Source organism: Vigna unguiculata, chromosome 5 (assembly GCF_004118075.2).
Source record: "Vigna unguiculata cultivar IT97K-499-35 chromosome 5, ASM411807v1, whole genome shotgun sequence".
NCBI lineage: Eukaryota > Viridiplantae > Streptophyta > Magnoliopsida > Fabales > Fabaceae > Vigna > Vigna unguiculata.
The window spans coordinates 36732804-36756073 of record NC_040283.1 but is presented as its reverse complement, the minus strand read 5'-3'; the positions used below and the strand labels follow the sequence as shown (position 1 = coordinate 36756073).

Here is a 23270-nt window from a genome sequence, read left to right as displayed (position 1 = left end):
AAAGGTGTTTTAATTCTAGAAGAAAAGGATATTGTAACTTTCTTTTGGAAAATATATTAAATTTAAGTTTAAAATTTTACATAGACAACGCATTTTATCTTTAGATTTATTGTTTTGGTACTGTGAACTGTTAAAAAAAAATAAAATTTAAAGCTTAGACATTAAAGATATGTTTTAAGGAGAAAAGTGAAGAATTATTATTTTTTTATGTTAAAGTTCAATAATGGATTGATAATTCTGTTATAATTTAGAATATTTGGAATTAAAAAATATAATAGCTAAATATTGATTTTCGTTTTCTAATAATATTCCCAAGAAATAAATGCATTGATAGATGTAAAGTCGTTTTTACAATCAAATTAAACTATTTTATCGTGGAAATTATTATGATCAATCGTGTCCTTTAATAGTTGTACATCCCATGTTATCCTCGCACCTTTAAGTTGGCATTGCCATTGACTGAGCTAACTCATAAAAGTCAAACTCATTTGGACAAAAGATAGTGAGGCTAATTTTCTGAAGATGAAAATGATTGTGTTAGTTTTTTCTTTTATCCATAAATTTTAGTTGTTAATTTTTGTTAATAGAAAAAGTTGAATACAATTACTTTCATCCTACTCTCTTAACCTACAACCATTGTGTTAGTATTACTTAATCTCACCCGTATTACCTAATCCCACCAATAATTTTGAAGTTTTTGTGATGTATTTAGACAAGATTTAGGATGAGTGCTAAATGTATTGACTTATTCTTTATGACAACTTAGACAATTTAAAGTCAATTATCCAACTCATAATTTGAATTTAGTTGTAATTTTTGAAGTTTTAAAAATATGAAACATTAGTTTTAGAAGTGTTTAATGATTTGTTCAACCAGAATAAATTAAACTTAAAATAATGAAGAAGGCTAGATTTTTTTTAAATTATGATTTTGATTTATATTACCATTTACTAAAACAAATATTTAGTTGAAGCTTTAATTCATCAATCATTACATTTTCTACGGTGATGGTCAAAGGACTAAAAAGAGAAATTTAAGTACTTGAATTTATGTATGAAAGTTAAACCAAATAGTCTATGATTTTGTATGCTTCAAATACCAAGTGAAAAAGTTAAAGATTAGAGTTGAAAAGAAAAAAAAGTAGAGTTTGAACAAGATCCTAAAGGAGTGATTAGATATAAAGGAACAATTTTTATACTTGAGGTAGATTATTCTAGAAGGAGTTCAAAGAGTATGTTAAATATTCACTTAGGTAGTTCCACCAATATGTACCAATATACCAAAAAGTTGTTTTGTTGTTCTATAATTATAAGGAAGTAACAAAATATGTTGTACCCTCCAAAGAGGGAAGTCTTACGTGGAACATCATAAATCATTTAAGAACTTTATCTTTAAACCTTCATTATGTTTTTTTATGTGTTTCACAATTATCTCACAAGGATATTTTCCTAATTAAAATCATTTGAAATTGCTACACAAGAATTGGAGTACAAGATAAAGGCCCGTTACCTATTATTTTCTTTGATAAACGAATTTCAGAAAAATAATTTTACAACTCTCACTTTTATTTAAGATGATTTATAGTTATTTTCTTAATTACGGAGGAATTAAATTAGTGACATTAGGTGACTAATTATGAACCAAGTTAATTTCACTAAATTATATAATACAAAAATTATATACCTAATCAACAACTTAAAACTATCAACAATCTTATTATTTCACACACTCTTCCATGATATAATCATAGTAAGTAAACAAACCACAAAACAATAAAGGATAGGATACGCTAGTGTAATTATAACATATAATTGAAATTATAAGTTTTCTCATAACAATAGTAAATTTCACATTATCATAACCATCTAAACATATACAAACGAATCAAATATTCGTACAAAACTTGCACTCCCTAACATACACATGAAATCATAGTCCATTAGCTCTCAAGACTTAGACATTTTATTCTACTTGTAGAAGACATGTGATTGAGTAGACTCAAAGATTACGCACATGTCACTTCCACCCTTGTCTCACAGGGGCTATAAATAGAGATCTAGAGAGAAGACAAAGAATGGGTTTAGAAAAAAGTTTCGACGAAACGGTGATTCTTATAAGATGAAACTTGATGAAAAGAAAATTTCATTTATAATTTGAATTTTTAAATAATAAAATAATTTGAATGTCATCTCTTAAAACCTACTACTACTCTTAATTATTTTCTAGGTTCTCACAAGATCCAAACAAAATGATAGAATTGTATAGATTTTTAAATAAAATTATGTATTTTTTTTTCCTTTTCAAAGTATTTTTCTATTTCATATGACTAAATTTAATTAATTTGAATCAAACTAACCGTTTTAGTTGGATTTTTAAATTTTTAAAAATTTAAGTCAATTCAAATGAATGAAAATTCATTCATTTAGACTTTATATTTTTCTAAATATAATTCAAAAATATTCTTAAAAACTTATAAAGAAAACTATTTATTCAATCAAGAAATCCTCTCCCTAGATTCTTTCATTAATTTATTTATCTTAAAGATGTTTTTAATTTTTAAATAGTTAGTTGGTTTTAGTTTTAGATGACAGTTTTGTTTAGAATGGTAAGTTAACATCTTGTATTTAATACGTGATTAGTTATTTAATGTCATATTATAATAAAGATTAAAAGTGTCACTTTTCAATTTTAGAATAAAAAATTAAGAATATTTCATAAAAAAATAAAATCAGAACCACTCACATGTATTAAAATGTGTTCAATTTTTTAATTTACGACACCAATAAATATTTTTTAGTAAATTTGGCGTTTAGATTTTTTAGTTTTTTTTATTGAAAATTGCTTTTACTTTAAAATAAGCTAATAGTTTAACAATTATTATTAAATATACACTTGTAACTACCGTATTATAATAATATAAATATTTGAATCATCGGAAAAAAACCTCATGATGCTTAGCACGAATTTATTAGAAGAGAAAAACAAACAAACAATATATATATATATATATATATATATATATATATATATATATATATATATATATATATATATATATATTAAAAGTAATAGTATATTTCTATAATTTTTCGTTTTTTAAGTGGAAAACGATATTTTGAAAATTTTTTATTGACAAACTTCATATAGCTCATACGTGGCTTATGTTTAAATTTATTTAGTTTTAAATAATTCCATGTAATATGTGTGAAAGAGACAATCTCACTTCTCTTTGTTTCTTTGTGTGAAATTAAAAGTTCCACATCTTCTCTCACTTCTCTTCTCATCCCTTTTGTTCTTTCGCTTCACTTCTCTTCTCTTTCGTTTGTTCTCATCTCATTTGTTACCTGTGACGCTTGCGTTGGTTGTCCTCCATAGGTGGAAATTGCAAAACGACACAAACGTGGAAGAAAGTGGGCTTCCATTTATTGGGTGGCTTTTGTTCTTCCATCAGTGGAGTCTTTTGAAATATGAGATAAAGTTTCATTCTTTCTGTTTAGGGTTTATTTGTAATTTCCTATTTTTTTTGTAATCTGTTGTTGTGGTGTGGTTTGTGTTGATCAATATATCATTGGACAAGGTTATTATTGGTAGGGTTTATGACCTTGGTATGGAATGTTCACCTATTTCCACTACAAGATGAACTCAAACCATTTAGAGAACAATGTATCTATCACTGGGTTTTGGATGAAGAAAATATGCACAACGAATATATTCTTCAACGGTTTGATCTTTGATATTCTTAGACATTGATGTAGTTGTATACTTACATGTTTTGCAATGGTCACAAATGATAAATGTATATGTACAACTTTTGGCATATGGATTATGTGATTAAAAATATATACCATCTTTGTGGATAAATGTTAATGTTTAATTGTATTTGTAGGAAAAATAGAAGGTAGATAACCAATCCTTAATTATATTATGAAATATAATCCCTAAATGCATGAATAATAATACCGCAAAATGTAAACTAAAAACAACTCTCTTCACAGAACCATAAATCCTTTTTTTTGTGTACATGAAATTGTTCCCCGCAAACAATATAGCTTACATTAACAACAAATTGCTAGTCAAATTGATTATTCACAAAGAAATGCCTCAAATTCAAGTAACACATGTAAAAGTGCCTCCAAATTGAAGTAAGGAACACATGTCAATAAGTAATATTACCATGTTGTCAAACTTCCTCCAAGGTCAGAACCCACTACACTCAATTGTGGTCAAGATTTGTCCATTTATATCCACAATCATGACTCTGAAAAAAAAAATCACACCATTAAAATAAACCAATTTACAAATTTACGACTTTAGAACTTCAAAAAAATTCTAAACATTGTACCTGTGTGGTTGCAACGTCATATTCTTGTACAACAATTTCTTATCGACATCCAATGAAACGCTTTTTGCTTCAACGAATGGAGCAATTGCTAAGAGACATGTATCTTCGTACTAACAAGGCTCACATACCAAAGGAGTATCTTCTTAATGGCATTATTGAGCATGGTCAACACTATTTAATGAATGGGAGCTTTGACCTTGTTGAGGGCTATGTTGCGAATGCGATGCATGAGGTTCCTTGAGCATCAATTTACAATGGAACTGTTTCGCTACATTAGCACTAAGTTTAAAAGGGCAAGAATGAGGTTTCGCAGAACCACTGGAAGATTTGAAAAAGTCTTCACGCAATTTCTTGAGTTCTCCCCACAACTAATCAATGCAGTTATCATTTCTTTGCACTTTCCTATTTGGGGAATGTGCAGAATGATTATCGCGGGGAACCTCCTCCTCCTGTTCTTCCACCATGCCTTCTTCAAAAACATTGAGTGCAACCCTAAAAAATACCATTGCTTTTATGTTCTTCAATTAGGGACCATTCCCAAATAATCTACAAAAAAAATTAATAAACAAAGTTTCAAAAAAGGAAAACCTAATAAATATATCAACACAATCTAAAGTAGATAAATGTAGGACTAGTAAAAAACCTTGTTATTTTCAAACGGCAAATTGCAGTTCCATGTTTGGTGAGGGGTTTATAAGGCCCTGGGCTTTTCAAGTATAATAACTACTTTATACGGTGTTGGTCTATGTAGATTATTTTCAAAAAATCTATTAAACAAGAAGCACATGGTCTCTCAATAAAGAATAAGCAACTTCAACAAATTGTTGTTGGGGTTGGAGTGTTCACCCAACATTGGTCAAAGACCCATGACTACACTACACAATTTTCGTCCTCACTATTGTAGTAAAAGTATGATGAGAAAATAAATATGTAAATTCCTGAGGCGTGTTGGAAACATTGCCCTTAAGGATTTATCCGCAGTATATACGCAAATCCCCCAGAATACAACAGGAACATCTCAGATATATCTCGAAGATAGCATAAACTAGCAAGATAAGTACTCTTTCAAGAGTAAGTAACCCAGGATATAAGAGAAGAGAGATGAGAAAGGTTGTGTTTTGGAAGAGGATTTAAGCTCATATTTATAGGTGATTAATGGATTTAAAAAATCCATGCTCTATAACTGAAACCTAGTGTGAAAAAAAAATCCCATAAAATGTGGATGTGGGATCAACATGTGGTGGAGATCTTGCTACAACGACATGCACTATCCTGAAAAGGAGGGAGGCTTGCTAACGTTGCAACAATTGCAACGCTATTATTTTTGCAATATTATTATAAATATATAACAATTCCCCACATATTGTAAAAGATAAGAGATAGAAAGAAAGAAAGAAAATCATGGGTCTCAACTAAGATGTAATGCATCAGAGCTGGTATAACAAGCTATATGAACCAATCTTAGATTGGGAAACTTAACACACAATGTAGTTGGTATAGCAAGCTATATGAACCACAGACACTTGTTGTGTGTTAGTGGTTTATCAATCACAGTGGTTTATCAATCACACTAGGCCATGCGCGTGCCCAGTATTCATGAGTGCTCTAGAAATCATGCCAAGATCTCATACAAGTGGCCCCATTCAACACTCATATAGGTGATTTCATCAAGTATATGCTGCAAATCATACACCACCCGTAAAGGATATGAAAATCATTAAAACTTTGTTTAAGTTAAAATTCTTACATCTTAGAGAATTTTAATTACAAAGTTTAACCTCTCAATAATATAGTCTCTAGCACTTTCACACACATAAACACCATAGGAATGGGCGTAATTGATTAAAATCAATCAATTAATTTAGTGTTATCAGAACTAACAAGTGACTTGTTCTTACCCATATGAGCCTTATTCATGGGATCTCCAATCACAAAGGTTGGGTTACCATCACTTGTTTGTTTCAAGTGGCTCAAGTCTCATTCCCCTCGATGTTTCTATAATAATATTTCATCCTAGGATTTTGTCAGAGGATCTGCTAGATTCCATTTTAACTTCACATTAGATTCCATTTTGACTTCACATACTCAATGGAAATTGTTTCACTCTTCAGTAGCCACTGCCGATTGGCAATCACAATGTATTTTCATTCCTAGTGGAATATTAGCTAAAAAGTTCGTTAACTACTCAGCTTCACTATTAGCTCTTTTCAAGAACAACATACTCATATTTCTTGTTGATCTAGCAATATCATTTGCCTGGCTGATCTCCAAGGAATCACACTACCCCTAAGATTTTATCTCGTCTGAATCAGAGATTCAGTTAACATCAGTGTACCCTTATAGAACAATGGAAGAATCCACTATATTCGATGACATCTTCCATTGAATCTCTTAAGCATCTCATAAGTCTCAATATTCCTAATTAGAATATTAAGTGTATCTTCTTAGTTTACTTACTGCATAAACAACACATGGTCTAGAAAAGACCATCACAAGTAGTAAACTCCCAATTATTTGGGCATACTGAGATTGAGAAAATAATTCTTCTATATTTTTCTTTAATTAGTATCATAAGGAATATTCACTCAATTATAATTTCTAAACTTTCTAAGAAGTTTCTCAAGAACACTTTTGGGATAGTAATCAAGTGAAAAGCCATCACAATTTTTTTTCACTTAATTAAATAATATTACCTTAATTAGGTTCCTCGTACTTTAAAAAACTTTGAATTGAAAGCTGACCTTTACGATAGAAAAGGATCACATGCCACAACTTTATATTATCATCCCAATAATCAAGTAACTCTAAAAACATAACGCATTGCAAACAAGGGTTTGGAACCATCCTTCACATTTTGTCTCATTTAAGATGTTGGTCAGGTCCAACTCCTCTTTCACCCTCATCGTCGTTGTTTCGCCTTCCACTGCCAACCAGAGTCAGATTCGATGACACTGATATCTATTGGAAACATTGCCGGCGAAAACCAAGGGATGCGTGACCCCCCTATTTGCTTCGCCAAATTGCAAAAAAAAAAAAAACTGTTGAGCTTCCCCATTGTGACACTCATCATTGTCTTGCTTCATATTCAAGCCGTTTTCGCTGTTAGACCCTCCCTAGAGTGGGTCTCCTTCGATGTGAGACATCGTGCGTTGCCTCTGTGCCAGCTGTTGCAGCCACCTTGTGCTTCCACGCCATTTCACTCAACCTTCATCTCCTTTCCGTGCGTAAGAGAACAGAACAGCCCCAAATGCAACTTCTTCCACAGTTGTGTTCCTTCGTCAAACTCACCCGCCCCTATGTTGTTGAACGTCGCTGCAGCCATTGTAGCCTCCCCACACGCGTCGTGAGGAGTTTTTGCTCCGTCGAGATGTGCACCAACACGGGAAATGTGATGATGGAAACCGCCTTAGGAGAGCTAAAGAAGAGAAAGGAGAGACACACAGACCCAACAACATCATGGTAGAAGCGTTTTATCAGGATGCCGTTGGCGGAGCATGCGCCTCTACACAAAAGAGATGCGAAAAATTAACAAGTGTTGAATATGAGCCCGACAATTGTGTTGACAATTGTGTTCGTTACAGCAACATCAGACATTTGAACATAGGGGTTTTGGTTCTAATCCATCCAGGTTCCTTTCTTTCCAAATTTAGATCACGTTCCCAAACGTTTTACGTAGCCCAAGTAGCCCAAGCAAAAGAAGCTAAGGTGAAGATAATACAGAGACCACGATCAGTTTGGAGTTGTAGTGTCCATCATTTCACAGAATAAATCCTTGAGATTGTAGTAAAAGTATGATGAGAAAATAAATATGTAAATTCCTGAGGCGTGTTGGAAACACTGCCCTTAATGATTTATCCGCAGTATATGCACAAATCCCCCAGGATACAACAGGAACATCCAGATATATGTCGAGGATAGCAGAAACTAGCTAGATAAGTACTCTTTAAAGAGTAAGTAACCTATGATATAAGAGAAGAGAGATGCGAAAGGTTGTGTTTTGGAAAAGGATTTAAGCTCCTATTTATAGGTGATTAATGGATTTAAAAAATCCATGCTCTATAACTGAAGCCTAGTGTGAAAAAAAATCCCATAAAATGTGGATGTGGGATCAACATGTGGTGGAGATCTTGCTGCAACGACATGCACTATCCTAAAAAGGAGGGAGGCTTGCTAACGTTGCAACAACTGCAACGCTATTATTTTTGCAATATTATTATAAATATATAACAACTATTCCCTGAAGGTTTTCTCCACGACAACACCTATCCCGAAAGTCATTAACACCTCCCTAAACTTTATCCTCCTTTACAATAACCATGGAAACAACATTCTAAAAAAAAACTTACATCGTTGCAAAAACAGGGGTTTCAAAAACTGCCAAACCTTAAACCTCTTCAAAATACATAACCACTAAGAACAAAAAAATTGACGACCAAAAATGAAAACTTACCTCCTTCAATGGCTTCCAATTCCAACTCTGTAAAACCGCAATCACTGATAGAGATGGCAAATAAACCCGCCCTCGTGAGTATTGCTCGAACCTGTTCCCATTTTGACGAAGAATCCCCACATTGACTGCGTATGGGTATGGAGAATCCCCAACTTTTTCAATTAGATATGGGAATGTGCATATCTCCGCCATAATACTCATTCCCGCCATATCTCTGTTCTCGTTTAAATTATTAAAATATTCACAATTAATTAAGTAACCAAATATATATATATATATATACATATATATATATATATATATATATATATACATATATATATATATATATACTTTTTATTTTTTATTTCTTCTAATTATTTAGTTTGTTAGGAAACTCATTCGCATCTCCAATATATTTTTCATCTTATCATAACCTTTATGTAATTATGTTAAAATGATGTAAGTCAATTAAAAAAATTTTATGTCTCACATTTGAATATTTCTATTATTTTTGAATATTTTTTATTTATTATATATATTTTTTTCATATGAAAATGTTTAGTACTATCAACTTAAGTGTTTAATAGCATAAACAATGGGGAATCTTGGACCAATATTTTAGGGGTGCCAAAATTTTAGTTGAATTACTCTTTTGTTTCGTTTTTTGTTAAAAAATGTTAAGTTGGTCTTTTAGTTTTTTTAGTCTCAATTTGATATGATTTTTTTTAAAATTGATGCAATTTGGTTATTTTCGTTAAATTTCTTGAAGCGGAGCAAGGATTTTTCATCATGACTGACTCTAAGATTATGTCGGTTACACCAACAAAACAAATCATCCTTATTCACAACTTCAATTTTGATTAAAAAACCTTGATCTAATTCAGAAAATTTAACGAAAAATGACCAAATTGCATCATTCTTTAAAATACCGAGATCAAATTGGGACTAAAAAAATCTAGATGACTAACTTCACATTTTTGAACGAAAATAAAAATCAAAAGAGTAATTTCAAAATATTTATATAAATCGGTAAAAACACTGTATTTACTTTTTTTAAGATAATAAAAAGTATTAAAATTATAATTATTGTTATCATTATACTTATAAAATAAATACAAATAAATTTTATAATTTTACTATAATTAATTTTCATTTATAATGATTAAGTTTCAAATAAAAATAGTCAAATAAAAAGATGATTAAATTAAATAAGTGATCACTTAAAAGATAATGTTAATAAAATAATTAATTTTATTTTTAAAAATATTAAAAAGGCGAAATTGAAAATGTCAAAAAAAAAGAAAGAATAGAAATATATTACATATAGATATATAAAAAAAATTAAAATATCAAATATATTAAAAATAGTAATTTTTAAAATATATTTAAAATTATATATTAATTAAATTATGTAGAAATAAAAATTTTGGGGGAGCCATGACCCTCTGTGTCCTTTCAAAGGTCCGCTTCTGAGTATAAACCTTTCAATTACTAGGTAATATAAAAAAATTCTTTACTTATTATTATTATTATTTTCATTTGAAGAACTCTTTTGTTTCACTAAAACAATTTTTGTTTTGCTAAAACAATTTTTGTTATTTCTCAACCATTGAGTATATATGTTGATATTTGAAAAGTTTTCTTAGATCTCTAAAGTATTTTTCATCTTATCATACCGTTAATTATACATTTGTTTTTCTTTGTGTGATTTCTTTCAATAGTCTCTCAAATTGTTTTTAAGACACACATTTGTTAACTTTTTAATATTTTTATTTGTTGTTTATTTTCATTATGTAGAATATTATTTCGATATATTTTATCTAATTATTTTTTATTTTCTAACTCATTATCAATCATACTATAATTTTTTCACTATAATTGTATAAATAACTTTTATTTACTATAATATAAAAATTTAATGTAATTGCTATGAATATTTTTTTATCACCATCCAACATATAGAGTTTAAAATATACAAGATCTATATCAAAATTTTATTATGATGTTTATTATTTGTTCTTTGTGTTATTTTGATCAAGTGATGTATTATAATTTTTATTAGTGTATAAAAAAAGAGATTCATTAGCATTAAAAAAATTGAAGTAAACAAACATTTAAAATATATTTTAATTTGAATATTTGTTTTCCTTTTATATTTTTTTAAAAAATATTTTTAAATTTTATCAACTAGGTTTCATTAATGTTTGCAATTTGCAAATTTAATAAATGTTTTGGTTCTCATAAAATTTTATTTGGTATTCTAATCTAAAATGTAAAAATTATAATTTATTTCACAGTATTTGATATCCCGTACTAAACATTATCATATTACATTGAAATTTTCTTGCAAATTTGTTGAAAAAATTTGTAAGAAAAGACTTTTTCCTTCTATTTTTTCTAAGAATTTTAATTGGCAGATAATTTCTTTGTGGGTAATTATTTCCTACAAAATTATAAAATTCGCAAGTATTTTCTACAAAGTTTGTTGCGAAAAGTGTTTTATACAAAATATTTTACAAAAAAATTGACAGCAATTTCCTACAAATTTTTTCATAACAAAACTTATAAGTATTTTCTATAAAAAAATTTCAAAACAAAATTGGAAGGAAATATGAGTTTTTTTAGTAATGATCGAAGAAACAACCATCCTTTTAATATTGAATATTTGATAATATTATGTTTCCTTTACCGTAATTTTTTATTATTTTATAAAAATTAATTAAAATTAATATTGAAATAGTAAGAAAATGGGTACGAATATGGATATGAGATTATACTCGTTACCCTGTGGGGATTCATTCGAACAATTTATTGTCTTAATTTTTTTAGAGTTAAAAACAAAAGAATAAAATAAAAAAACATCAAAATCCTTTTTTGCGAATCAAACTCAATAATAGAAACAAGGTAGAGGAACCAATCAATTTAAGAGTAATTTTATCCAACAAGAATACACTTACAAATTTAACCAAATTGGTCAAGATTCTAGAGTGGTAAATCGATAGTTAACAACAGGTACAAGAAAATAATTCAGAGTTTTTGGCGTCTTCCTTAACTAAGCATCAACCTAGATTTGATTAAATAATTGGTTTCATTCCTCTACCAAACTCAACTAAACTAATAGTTTAAATCGAATTAGTTTTCTAAAAGCTCATAATATTTAGACAGCTAAGAACACCGATGGTGTGAATTGTTGTGGAACACAGCAAAAGTCATGAACACTACATATAACCACACAGACACCTGGAGAAAAGAATGAAGGTCATGCTAAGAAGTATTATGATTAATGAGTTTTAAGATTTGAATATGTTTGAAGATATTTATTAAATCTAAAAGAAAATAACGTAATAATGGAACCTTTTCACACCATTACCAAATGATGTTGCAGTAGTCAAATAAAACCAAACACAATGATTAATTTAACTTGTTTGTGATGTGAAGTGGCTGCATAAACAAAAACCAGAGCACATGGGGATGTGCTGGCATGATAAAGGCAATCCCAAAGAAATCGTCCCTATCTATTATTTTTTGTTGTGAAGCTTGAATGCTCCATGACCCCACTTGCTCTCTCTGCACAAATCCATCTCATAACTATTATTTCACTTCTTGAAATGCCAAAGGGAGATCCATTTTTGTATTAAAATAACACTTGGTTTTTGGACACCAAGCACTTTGTACCTAAACAATGAATAAGGACATTTTAAGGCACATGGTGTCATATCTCACATGGTTTATCTAGAAAGCGAATTTGGATTCTCTTATGAATTTTACGTGCTGTTCCTGTGTTTTTAAAATATATTGATGGACACTGAAATTTTTAAATATATTACAATTTTTTTAAAGTATTAATATCAGTGTATTTTTAATATTCGACAAAAAATAATACCGAGAAACTCAACTGAGAATCTGAACTTAAAGAAAGTTCGGTTTGAGGATTTTTATTGGTAAAATCTTTGGCCTGTGTGTGCACAATATTCGGTTAATTTAATAAGAATTCAATGACTGCAGAAGCAGAAGTGTGCATATAAGCTGAGAACATATTAAGGGGTGACAGTTGGAAAAGTGGAAACTGATGGAGCCAATTGGCAACTCTTGTGAGTCTTCTTTCTGCAGAGATGAAAAAATGGAAGCTGCAGATCTTCTGGAAGAGTGCTGGTTCTTTGACAACTTGTTAAAGATAACACCAAAGATGACAAGGTGTCACTCTGATCCTTACCCTTCCACTGGCCTAATCAGCCCCCCGGATTTTACACTGAAGGACTCTTGTGTGTGTTCATACTCCTCACCAAGGAAACCACCAAACAATGGTGCTTTTGTTCATACCAAGAAGATCCAGAGAGCACCATCCATGCCACCATTGAGATTGAGAGAAGAAAAAGAAGAAGAAGGCCAAAAAGGAAGCAAATTTGTGCACCAGACACACGATCCTGTGGTGTCTCATTCAGCTAGTAAACCTCGTAGTGCACAGATGAAAGGACAGCATGAGAGTGATTGTAGTAGAAGGAAAAGCAAACTGCTAAGAACACCATCTTTGCCTCCATCCATAGGGAGAGAGGAAAAGTTCAGAGTAAATGATTCTAGAACTGGCAGATCCAACAAGCAAACATCAACACCTACCCATTATGATATCCTGCCCCCCAGGCAAACCTCTAAGGTACTTCAGTCATCTGCTTTTGTAAGATATTAAGAAATAGACTCCTTTTCATTTAAAGTCCAAATGTATAAGATTCCTGTCCCTTCTAAAGTTTATGATTGCTTTTAGTGTGGCCAGCACCAATCACAGCATGGCCAAAAAGGCCAAAGTTTTTGGCATAAATAAACTCATATCATAGGAAAAGGACAGGAAGCACACACACATATGTGTGTATGTGTGTGTAGCTTGCTGCTACAATGCTACTTTAAGAAAAGTCCATAGTTCTTTGCGAAGTAAAGTTCAAAACATATACATATACTTCCAAATTCAGATTGATTTGAAGGTGTTGATGTTAACTATTCAGTCCTCACATTATGTCATCTTTTCTTTGACAGACTTGTAGCATTCCAAGATGTAGACCAGCGAGAAAGACTGAGGTTGAAAGCTTCAACACAGAGGGTGTTATGGAGATGAGGCGTAGGTACCTGAATCAGAAAACAATGAGGAGAAGCCTGAGTGATCTTGAATATGAAGAGGTTCAGGGATTCAAGGATTTAGGATTCTCATTTGAGAAAGAAACCTTGAGTCCAAGTTTAGCTAACATACTACCTGGTTTGCAAGAGAAAAAAAGAGACGAGACAGAAGAAGATAAGGCCGTGAGAAGACCATACTTATCCGAGGCATGGTTGGTGCAAAGTTGTGCTCCTCCTATTCCAAACTGGGTTTCTAATAAGTCTGCAGGTGACATGAAACAGCAGATCAAGTTTTGGGCTAGAGCAGTGGCTTCAAACGTACACCAGGAATGCTGAGAAAACCCATTGATTGCATTCAAATCCTGAACCTCAGGATCATAATCATACTTTACTGATCAATTCTTTGTAACAATTGCTAAGAAGAATAGCAAAAATAATAATGGTGATAATAGTAACTCTTGGTTTTTGTTCTGCTATAGAAATCAATTTACTTAATCATGTATGCTCTTTCTATGAGCATATATGCTGATTATCCAAAACAATCTACCGATTTATAATATATAAATCCTGAACAGCCACTCATGACTTTCTTTTGTTATTGTGAATACTTCTAGTTGTTCTAGTAGAAACGAAAGAAAGAACCAAAAACAAAAGGGTGGTTTAGATCAAAAGAGGCTCAGTCAAACTTTGATGATTACAAATTGCTGCATAACATCTCTATAGGAAAAAGATTTCTGCACTTAAAACTGTACTTGGTTCTCCTGCTCTGAAAAGTATCCATAAGAACAGATCAGTTAATTTTAGTTAACGATTAAAATACTTTAAAGTGAAAGTAAAATTGTACTATCCAGAGGAAATCCTGAATATAATCGATGTTTCTACTACAACTATAACCAGCTCTGTTAAATATTCGTATCACATATTGGCATATTTTCATAATATTCATAGTTCACAAAATCACTAGACCGCAAAACAAGGTTTATTTGTTGGAATTAAAAGGTTCACGTGCAAGAGTAAAAGTCAGAGAACACTTTAACAGCATTCTAGATTGATAAGGTGCAATGGTGTGATACGGATACCAACAGAAGAGTCCTAATTATATACTAGGGTAGGGTGAAAGCCCAAGCAAAAGCATAAGAAAATGTATAATAATGGATTCTCCTAAACAAAAAACTAAAACAGAAGACAACTAAGAGAAAAGAGAAAATTACTTGAGCAAAGCTTCCCAATATTAGCCCACCAAATAAAATTCACTGTTCAACTCAGCAAACATTTGTTAATCATTAGAACTTCCAGCTGATGGGAACGTTGAAGCAGCAAGTAAACTAAGAAATCCAAGAATAGCTTCCAAATGGATTAACTTGTCAAACACCAACAGATCAATGGTAGAAGCATGATTCAGACACTGCATATAAAAGTTATGAGAAAAGAATATATCCAAAAAAATAAGTATTAAATATAATAAAACTAGGTTTAAGATTAATCTTTCTTATGTAGAAAATACACATAGGAGTTGTATTTATAATAAAAAGAATATGGACTAAGTTCAAAATACTTACAACAACGAATAACAATAGAAACTGAAAATAAGATAAAGATAACATGATATCTTAACAATAAGTAGGGTTTAGGAAAACTGGCACTCTTCCCTAGAGTATTACATGTTTAGTGTGGTGTTACCAGAGGATTCTCCATCACAACCACTCAAATTATTGCAACATTTAATCATGTTAGGCAGAAAATGAACTTTGGGATCTTCATTGAATTTGTTGAACTCCCTCTACTTGTAACTTCTGAATCTTTAGCTATATATGCATACAGTCAAAATCATGTGAACTTCCGCTTGCCATCTTGAGTTCAAACAAAGGTTATAAACTGTGGACAGCGACACTTACAACAGTGATAATATAAATTGTTAATAATGGGTCAGTGTAGTGGTCAGAAACCAGGGTCCGTGACCAGGGTCAATATAATTGATTGAAGCATGATTTCAGTGTTGTAAAATGATGGTACCCCTTTTACCAATATTAAATATATACTGCTATGCATCCACAATTGAAAGATGAAGAAATGAGAAAAATACAAGTAGATCTTACTTCATTACATTTATCATAACAAGAAAATGGAAACTATAAATGTTGCAATATGAGAGCAGGAAATGAGAGGAAGAAAGCAAACAGAAGTGATACAATGTCAGCAAAGTGATGGGGTGTAATGTGTGAAGTTATTAATTACTACAAAGGAAGACAATATAGTTAAGCAGGGAAGTGGTAAAATAGAAAAATCAGACTTCTAGTTTTTTTTTTGGAACAAGGAAATTTTGCAAGTATCGGCAGTTATGAAAGAGTCAGCAGACATAAATTCTGTAACTGAGTTTTAAGTTGCTGCAATAAGTTATATTGGAAAGACAAAAGCACTTGTTAAACACTTACGGAATCGAGGATACCATTGGTTCTTGGTAGCTTATGAGAGTGACTTTGTTCTTGGTTTCAATCATAGGGTTCTTCTACCATCTAATATCGTTGAGCCATACTGGAATCACATATCAAGGGAAAATAAATAAAAAATCATAAGAGGCATTGCAGGATCGTGTACCTACCTGGAATGAGGACATGAGATTTTTTCTGATGGGTGGGCGATAATATAAATCGAATTGAGACTTTAGGACTAGGAAAAAAAATCGAGCTTATAAGTCCCACATCGGAAATATTTCACTATTTACACTAGTTTATATATCATCATTTGGAGGCCCATTGTCAATTGGGATGTGGGGTCGGGTACAGCTCGTACTTTGTCAAACCCTAAACACTTCAGGGTTACGGGGTGTTTGTCCAATGTTTTCCCCGGGTTTCAACAAACAAAGAAACGTTGATGCATTATACGGGTTTGATATCCATGATAGAACCTGGAGCGGTTTGTAGGTAGTGGTGCTGTCACTAATTTGATGAGTGATTTGCGCTTACTCTTCTCCTCGCCTCTCCACCACATCCCCCGTTTTTTCAATATTTATTACGTTTAATGATTTCAAAATTCCACTGTGTAAGAGAATTTCCCATATGATCAACTTTAGCTTCTAAAGCCAATGATTGTGGTTATGGATTATATGAAGTACAGTAGTCCAGTTTTTCATTATTCTGTCAAAGTAGGAATCTCAATTGTTGTGTGTATACAGTGAGCACTTTACCTTGTGTCATATTCATTCATGGAATTGCTACCACAAATGAATGATAGAATTCATACAAAAGCAGTTTATTGAATTAGTAGAGAAAAAATGGCAGCAGCTCATTCACTTTTTTTTTTAACTGGGACCCTTCTGTTTTTTTTTTTTTTCTTAAAGCACTTGGCAATTTGTTACAGGACTTCAGTGAATGGCTTCACATATCTTGCAACATTTGTTTTTGGCCAAATTCCCTTGGTTTATTCTGGCCAGCTTGCAATCGAATACATCATCAAACTGAGGTAACAGTGATGGTCTTTTGAGAGGGAATTTAGTCAAGAGAGTAACTGCCCAAGAGACACAAGTCTCATTCATATAAAAATCGACACCGTCTTTGATTCAAAACTTTAAACTTTAAAAAGATTTACTCATTTTTTTTATTTTTACTGAATGTAGGATTTAGTTAATCTAAGTTTGAGCCTAAATCTCTCGGGAATAATTTACATTGGATAAAAAATAAAATTAAACACTATATAAAATAAAATATTTATGAATTTATTATTTTAAAATTTTGGGTCGGAAGTGGTGTTAAATAATCATTCATATACATAAGAGTGGAGTATTGTAGGGGTTGGAAGGGACTGCGGCCACTCCAAAAATTTTTGAATTTCTTTTAAATTATACACATTTTGAAAATTTTTAAATTTTTAAATTTTTTTTAAATTATAAGTAATATATTTTATAAATGGACGAAAATTAAATTATTTGTCTTTTTATTTCTTTTATAAAACACAACAATAAATGTTAATAGATAATAAAACATAAAATTAAATATATAAAGAATAAAAATATTTAAGTTTAATTAATTTTTTAGTCATTATTTTCATCTAAAAATGTCAAGATGTTATTCATTACAAAAAGCTTGAAATTGGAACCTTTGCTAAGGCATGTCTTGAACTCTAAGTTGCATTCATGGCAATATCTAAATTAAACTCAGAACTCCAATAGAAGACTCCACTCGTGCCTTGAGCCTGTAGAAATGATAGTCGTGAACTTGGAAGATCTGTTTTGAGTAACCTAGTTAGAGATGCTTGAGTTTGTGACATTCATCATAATTTGCTCAATCCTAAAAATTATTCAAGATTTTGAATGGTAAGCATCAAACGAGTAATGTTTGGTATACGAACACCTAAAGAAGGTAAAATCAATCAAGTAATTTCTATGATATTGGTATTATCCGTATCAAATATATCATTAGTAAATGTACATGTTTTTACACGCAATAATCCTTTTTATAGAATTTTGTGCGTGAAATCTAGTTTCTATTGAATATAAATAAAAAAAGTTAAACAGTATATGTTTATCTTAAGGAATCTTTTATTTTATATGGGTTATTAACAATACAGTAATAACAATTTTTCATTATATATTCCTTTCGAAATATTGAATAATAAATAGAGTTAAGCTTAAATTATTTTATTGTTGTTGTTTCCATATTTTTTTTAAATAAATACAAAAAGTTATAAAAAAATAAGAAAAAAAAGTAGAATAAACTAGTATTAATTTAGCCATTTTATTTATTTTTTTTAATATGAAAAACATTTAAAGTGTAACTATAATTTATAAAATAAGTAGTTTTTTTTTTTGCTATGACATTTTGTATTTAACAAAATTGTATTGTACATTTTTTCTATATAAATATTATAAAACATTTATTTATTCTCACGAAAAAAGTATTTCTCAATAGGTCATATACATAGGTGGAAATTGGTGGGGGGACCTTGCATATTCTCTCTTTCTCCAAAAGTGGCAAATCAATAATATGCTAACATGTCTTTGATTAATTATTCAATCATATGTAAGAGATCAAAATAATGTTTAAGAAAAATAAATAATGACCATTCACACAAATTGAATATACAATAAGATTAGTATACTCTTTTGTATATACACTTTTAACATAGACAACATAGAGATTTATTTTCCTAAGTAAAATATACAACTTATGTGGTTTTAAAAAGAATTAACTTTTAATGTAACAATTTTTTGTATGAAAAAAAGAAGTACCTTTGACTAATAGTTTTCTCTTGACATATATAAGAAAGGGGGCAAAAACTTTGTGTGATAGGGTTTGGGAAGGCCAATTTCATTATTGATTTTGTGGAATCCATGTGCCAAGGAGCAATGTCTATGCCCCATTCCCTACACCATTTTCAATCTGTTCAAAAAGTTTGCACCAAAAGCACTTTATGTTACCAGCTTCCATTGTGTTTCTCTGTTCGTCCTTTTTTTTCAACTCAAGATTCCCAATCACAACTACCTTTTTCTCATCATCAAACTTTCTTAAGCAATAAGCAAATATCTCTCAACCCTGATTTGGTTTTACACATATTCCACCCTCATAGGGTTTTAACACTTCTTATTTAAAAAAAAAAAAAATAGTAGAGTTAGGCAGATAATTTTCTTGTTTTGGTGCTGATTGTGAAATGGGGGTCTTTATCAAATTAAAACAAGTTGAAGAGTACATTTTGAAACTAGCTTTTGTGTAATATTACAGTAAGTGTTTACGTTAAATTTCAAGTTCACAAAATAAAGTTGGATATTTTTAATTGAGTTTGTATTAATTGTATTAGTTTATTAAATATTTAATATTTTTATATTTTTCAATTGAGTTTGTTTTGTATAATCTTTTGTTGACCGAATGATGTGATTGTGATTTTATCTGATCATCTTGTTTTTTATCTTCATGACTTAAAAATATGAAATGTATAGTATGGATTGATCGGGAGATTAGTCAAAGCCATAAATTTGAGCCATTAGATGCCAAGCGGCCACACGTCATGCAAGACCTAAAAGCTAGGAAGCTAGAAAATACCAGTTCAATAGATGAAGATGGTAACGGAGCATCTGTAACATCCCAAAGACTGGATAACTTCAGATTAATAAAACATCATATACATGAATATTTAGAGACTATAGAATTTGAAGTATGAAGGTACACAGGACACCAAACATACCCATTTTATATAAAAAGAGGCCCCATACGACCCAAAACAAAATACACAGGTGAAAATTAATTATACTAGGTCTTGTACGGACAAGAGAATCATAACTAATAAAATCCTTCAGCGATGGACCCCATAGTGGGCCCAATACCCGTCCAATCCATCAAGCTGCAGCATCCCTATTATCATTACCACTGTTAGGGGTTCTCACATCTGCTCACATCAATAGAATCGATGATCATCGCAAAGGAGTAAACCACACATAATCATATAAACAAGCAAAGGGGTAAACTAGTGCAAAAAAAATTCTTATATCATAACACTCAACATACGAGTTTAGAGTCAAGCATAATTAACGTACATCCACACAAGAAGTACCAAACTACATAAGGCACCAAGACTTGACTATCCAGATACATACGATGAGGCACCACCACGAGGCCTTCGTGGAATTATGTCGTGGCCGCACCACCACGTACTCTCGTGGAATTACGTCCTAGGAGGAGGCACCACTACGTACCCTCGTGGAATTACATCCATTAGATGAGGTACCACCATGAACACTCCCTACGAAGGTCATGGGATTATGTCCTACCCGCACTTTACCCATGTTTCACCAACCACTCTTAGAGTTCTCATACACATCAATCTCATGCCAATATGTATATATATTTACCAAACCAATCAAGCATATATCACACCACGCCCATGCTAAACACATCAACTTACAGTCCCAATATAACATATACAGTACATATAGCATCATGGCTTGAACTGTCTTAAGCGTACATCAACCAATCATGTGAGACATACATATATATATATATATATATATATATATATATATATATATACACACACACACATACTTAGAAATGCCCAAATCTTGCTCAAGCTAAAGAGACCTCGCTCAGGCGAGAGGAACCCCTCGCTCAAGCTACCTGCTCTCGCCTAGGCGAGACTGCAATAGGGAGCACGTCGAGATCTCGCTCAAGCTAGCCCAACTCGCTCAGGCGAGTGGCCTTCGCTTAGGCGAGCCTTCGAAACAGAGATGGGAGGGAGTTACTGTTGTTCTCGCTCAAGCGAGAGCTCCTCGCTTAAGCGAGAGCTTTCGTTTTGAGCGACCAACCTGCTCGCCTGGGCGAGTTTAGCAGAGCTCACCACTCTCTCTCGTGCAGAAACAGATACACATCATTATAGCAGTATAATCCATGCATTGTCACACAACCAATAACATATATCAACCTTCCAGTACATAAAATCAACCAAACAGGCATCGAAAACTTAAAACAATAAAGCCCTAGCTTCCCTTACCTGGAAAGAGGCTAATAACAGACTGTGACCTTAAGCCGATGAATCCAGCAGCTCCAAGAGTAGGGTTACGAACTCGAACAGCGACATAGAGAGAATAACAGGGTTACTACAGTGAACCCTAACAGAAACCACAAAAACAACTTCGAAAGGAGGGCGTACGGTTCAAGGATCAACTTACGTGAGACGAGGTGAGCTTTTGAGCTAGCACGAACGAGAGGGAACCAAACCCTAGCAGAGCTTCTGTTGATAGGGAAAAGGGAGAGAGTAAGGTACTGTTTTCGCAAGAATGGAAGAATTGAGAGGGTTTAGGCTGCCTTAAGGGCTTTGGACACCCTATGGGTCAGTCCTTAGGCCCAACAAATAGGGCTAGGCCCCTTTAAATTTTAGGGCAGAAAAATAGGGTTTTACAACATCGCGGGGACGTGTTTCGTTATATTATACTTATATTATCTATGTAGAAAAAATGTATCTTCTTTTTCATATTTAAACTCAACGGATATCAAATTTTTGTGTCATTTCCATTCGTATCGATTAATAAGTATAATCTCATATTCATACCCATACCCGTTTTATTAGTACTTCAATATTAATTTTAATTAATTTTTATAAAATAATAAAAAATTACGATAAATGAAACATAATATTATCAAATATTCAATATTAGGAGGATGATTGTTTCTTCGATATCAAATACTTTGAAATAAATTATAATTGTTGTTTACATTTTAGATTAGAATACCAAATAAAATTTCATGAGAACCAAAATATTTATTAAATTTACAAAAATTAATGAAACCTATTTGATAAAATTTAAAAATATTTTTTTAAAAATATAAAAGGAAAACAAATATTCAAATTAAAATATATTTTAAATGTTTGTTTACATCAATTTTTAAATTCTGATTAATCTATTTTTTATACACTAATAAAAGTTATAATACATCACTTGATCAAAATGACGCAAAGAACAAATAATAAAATTTTAATATATATCTTGTATCTTTTGAACTTCAATATATGTTGGATGGTGATTAAAAAAAATTCATGACAATTACATTAAATTTTTATATTGTGATAAATAAAAGTTATTTATACAATTATAATGAAAAAGTTATAGTATGATTAATAATGAGTCAGAAAATAAAAAAAATAGATAAAATATATTGAAATAATATTCTACATGATGAAAATAAACAACAAATAAAAATATTAAAAAGTTAAAAAATGTGTGTCTTATAAACAATTTGAGAGACTATTGAAAGAAAATAAATGTATACTTAAGGGTATGATAAGATGAAAAATACCTTAGAGATCTAAGAAAACTTTTCAAATATCAACATATATACTCAATGGTTAAGAAATAACAAAATTTTTTTTTAGTGAAACAAAAATTAATAATAATAAATAAAGAATTTTTGTTTACATATTACCTAGTAAATGAAAAGTTTATGCTATTAAACACTTAAATTGAGAGTATAAACATTCTCATGTGAAAGAAAAATACACAATAAATAAAAATATTAAAAAATAATAGAAATATTTAAATGTGAGACATAAATTTTTTTTAATTGACATACATTATTATAACATAATTATATAAAGGTTATGATAAAATGAAAAATATATTAGAGATAAAATAAGTTTCATGACAAACCAAATAATCAGAAGAAATAAAAAATAAAAAGTATATATATATATATATATATATATATATATATATATATATATATATATATATATATGAGAATTTCCCTTTAAAACGGGGATAGATTTGGGCGATACCACGGAGGTGAGTTTGTTTGTCATCTCTAGATGAAACGTCAAATACTGTATGACATATTTATGGACAAGAAGGTCGATAGGTGCCATTAAATCAATCTAAAAATAGGTTAGCATAAATTAGTCTAGTAATCGTAT

General features: G+C 30.8%; 1 protein-coding gene and 1 long non-coding RNA gene across 2 annotated transcripts; one reads left to right on the top strand and one right to left on the bottom strand.

Annotated features, from left to right (window-relative positions):
* Window positions 1-12634: 12634 nt before the first annotated feature.
* LOC114183594 lies at window positions 12635-14416 on the top strand. The gene is made up of 2 exons (XM_028070668.1): window positions 12635-13425; window positions 13800-14416. The coding sequence occupies exons 1-2, from the start codon at window positions 12844-12846 to the stop codon at window positions 14211-14213; spliced, it is 996 nt and encodes a 331-aa protein (XP_027926469.1). The 5' UTR covers window positions 12635-12843; the 3' UTR covers window positions 14214-14416.
* LOC114183595 lies at window positions 13419-16635 on the bottom strand. Its single transcript, XR_003604395.1, has 4 exons — window positions 16477-16635; window positions 16310-16390; window positions 14076-15282; window positions 13419-13889 (listed from the first exon to the last, which is right to left on the bottom strand). It is a non-coding gene; the product is annotated as an uncharacterized LOC114183595 (long non-coding RNA).
* Between the last annotated feature and the right edge of the window lie 6635 nt (window positions 16636-23270).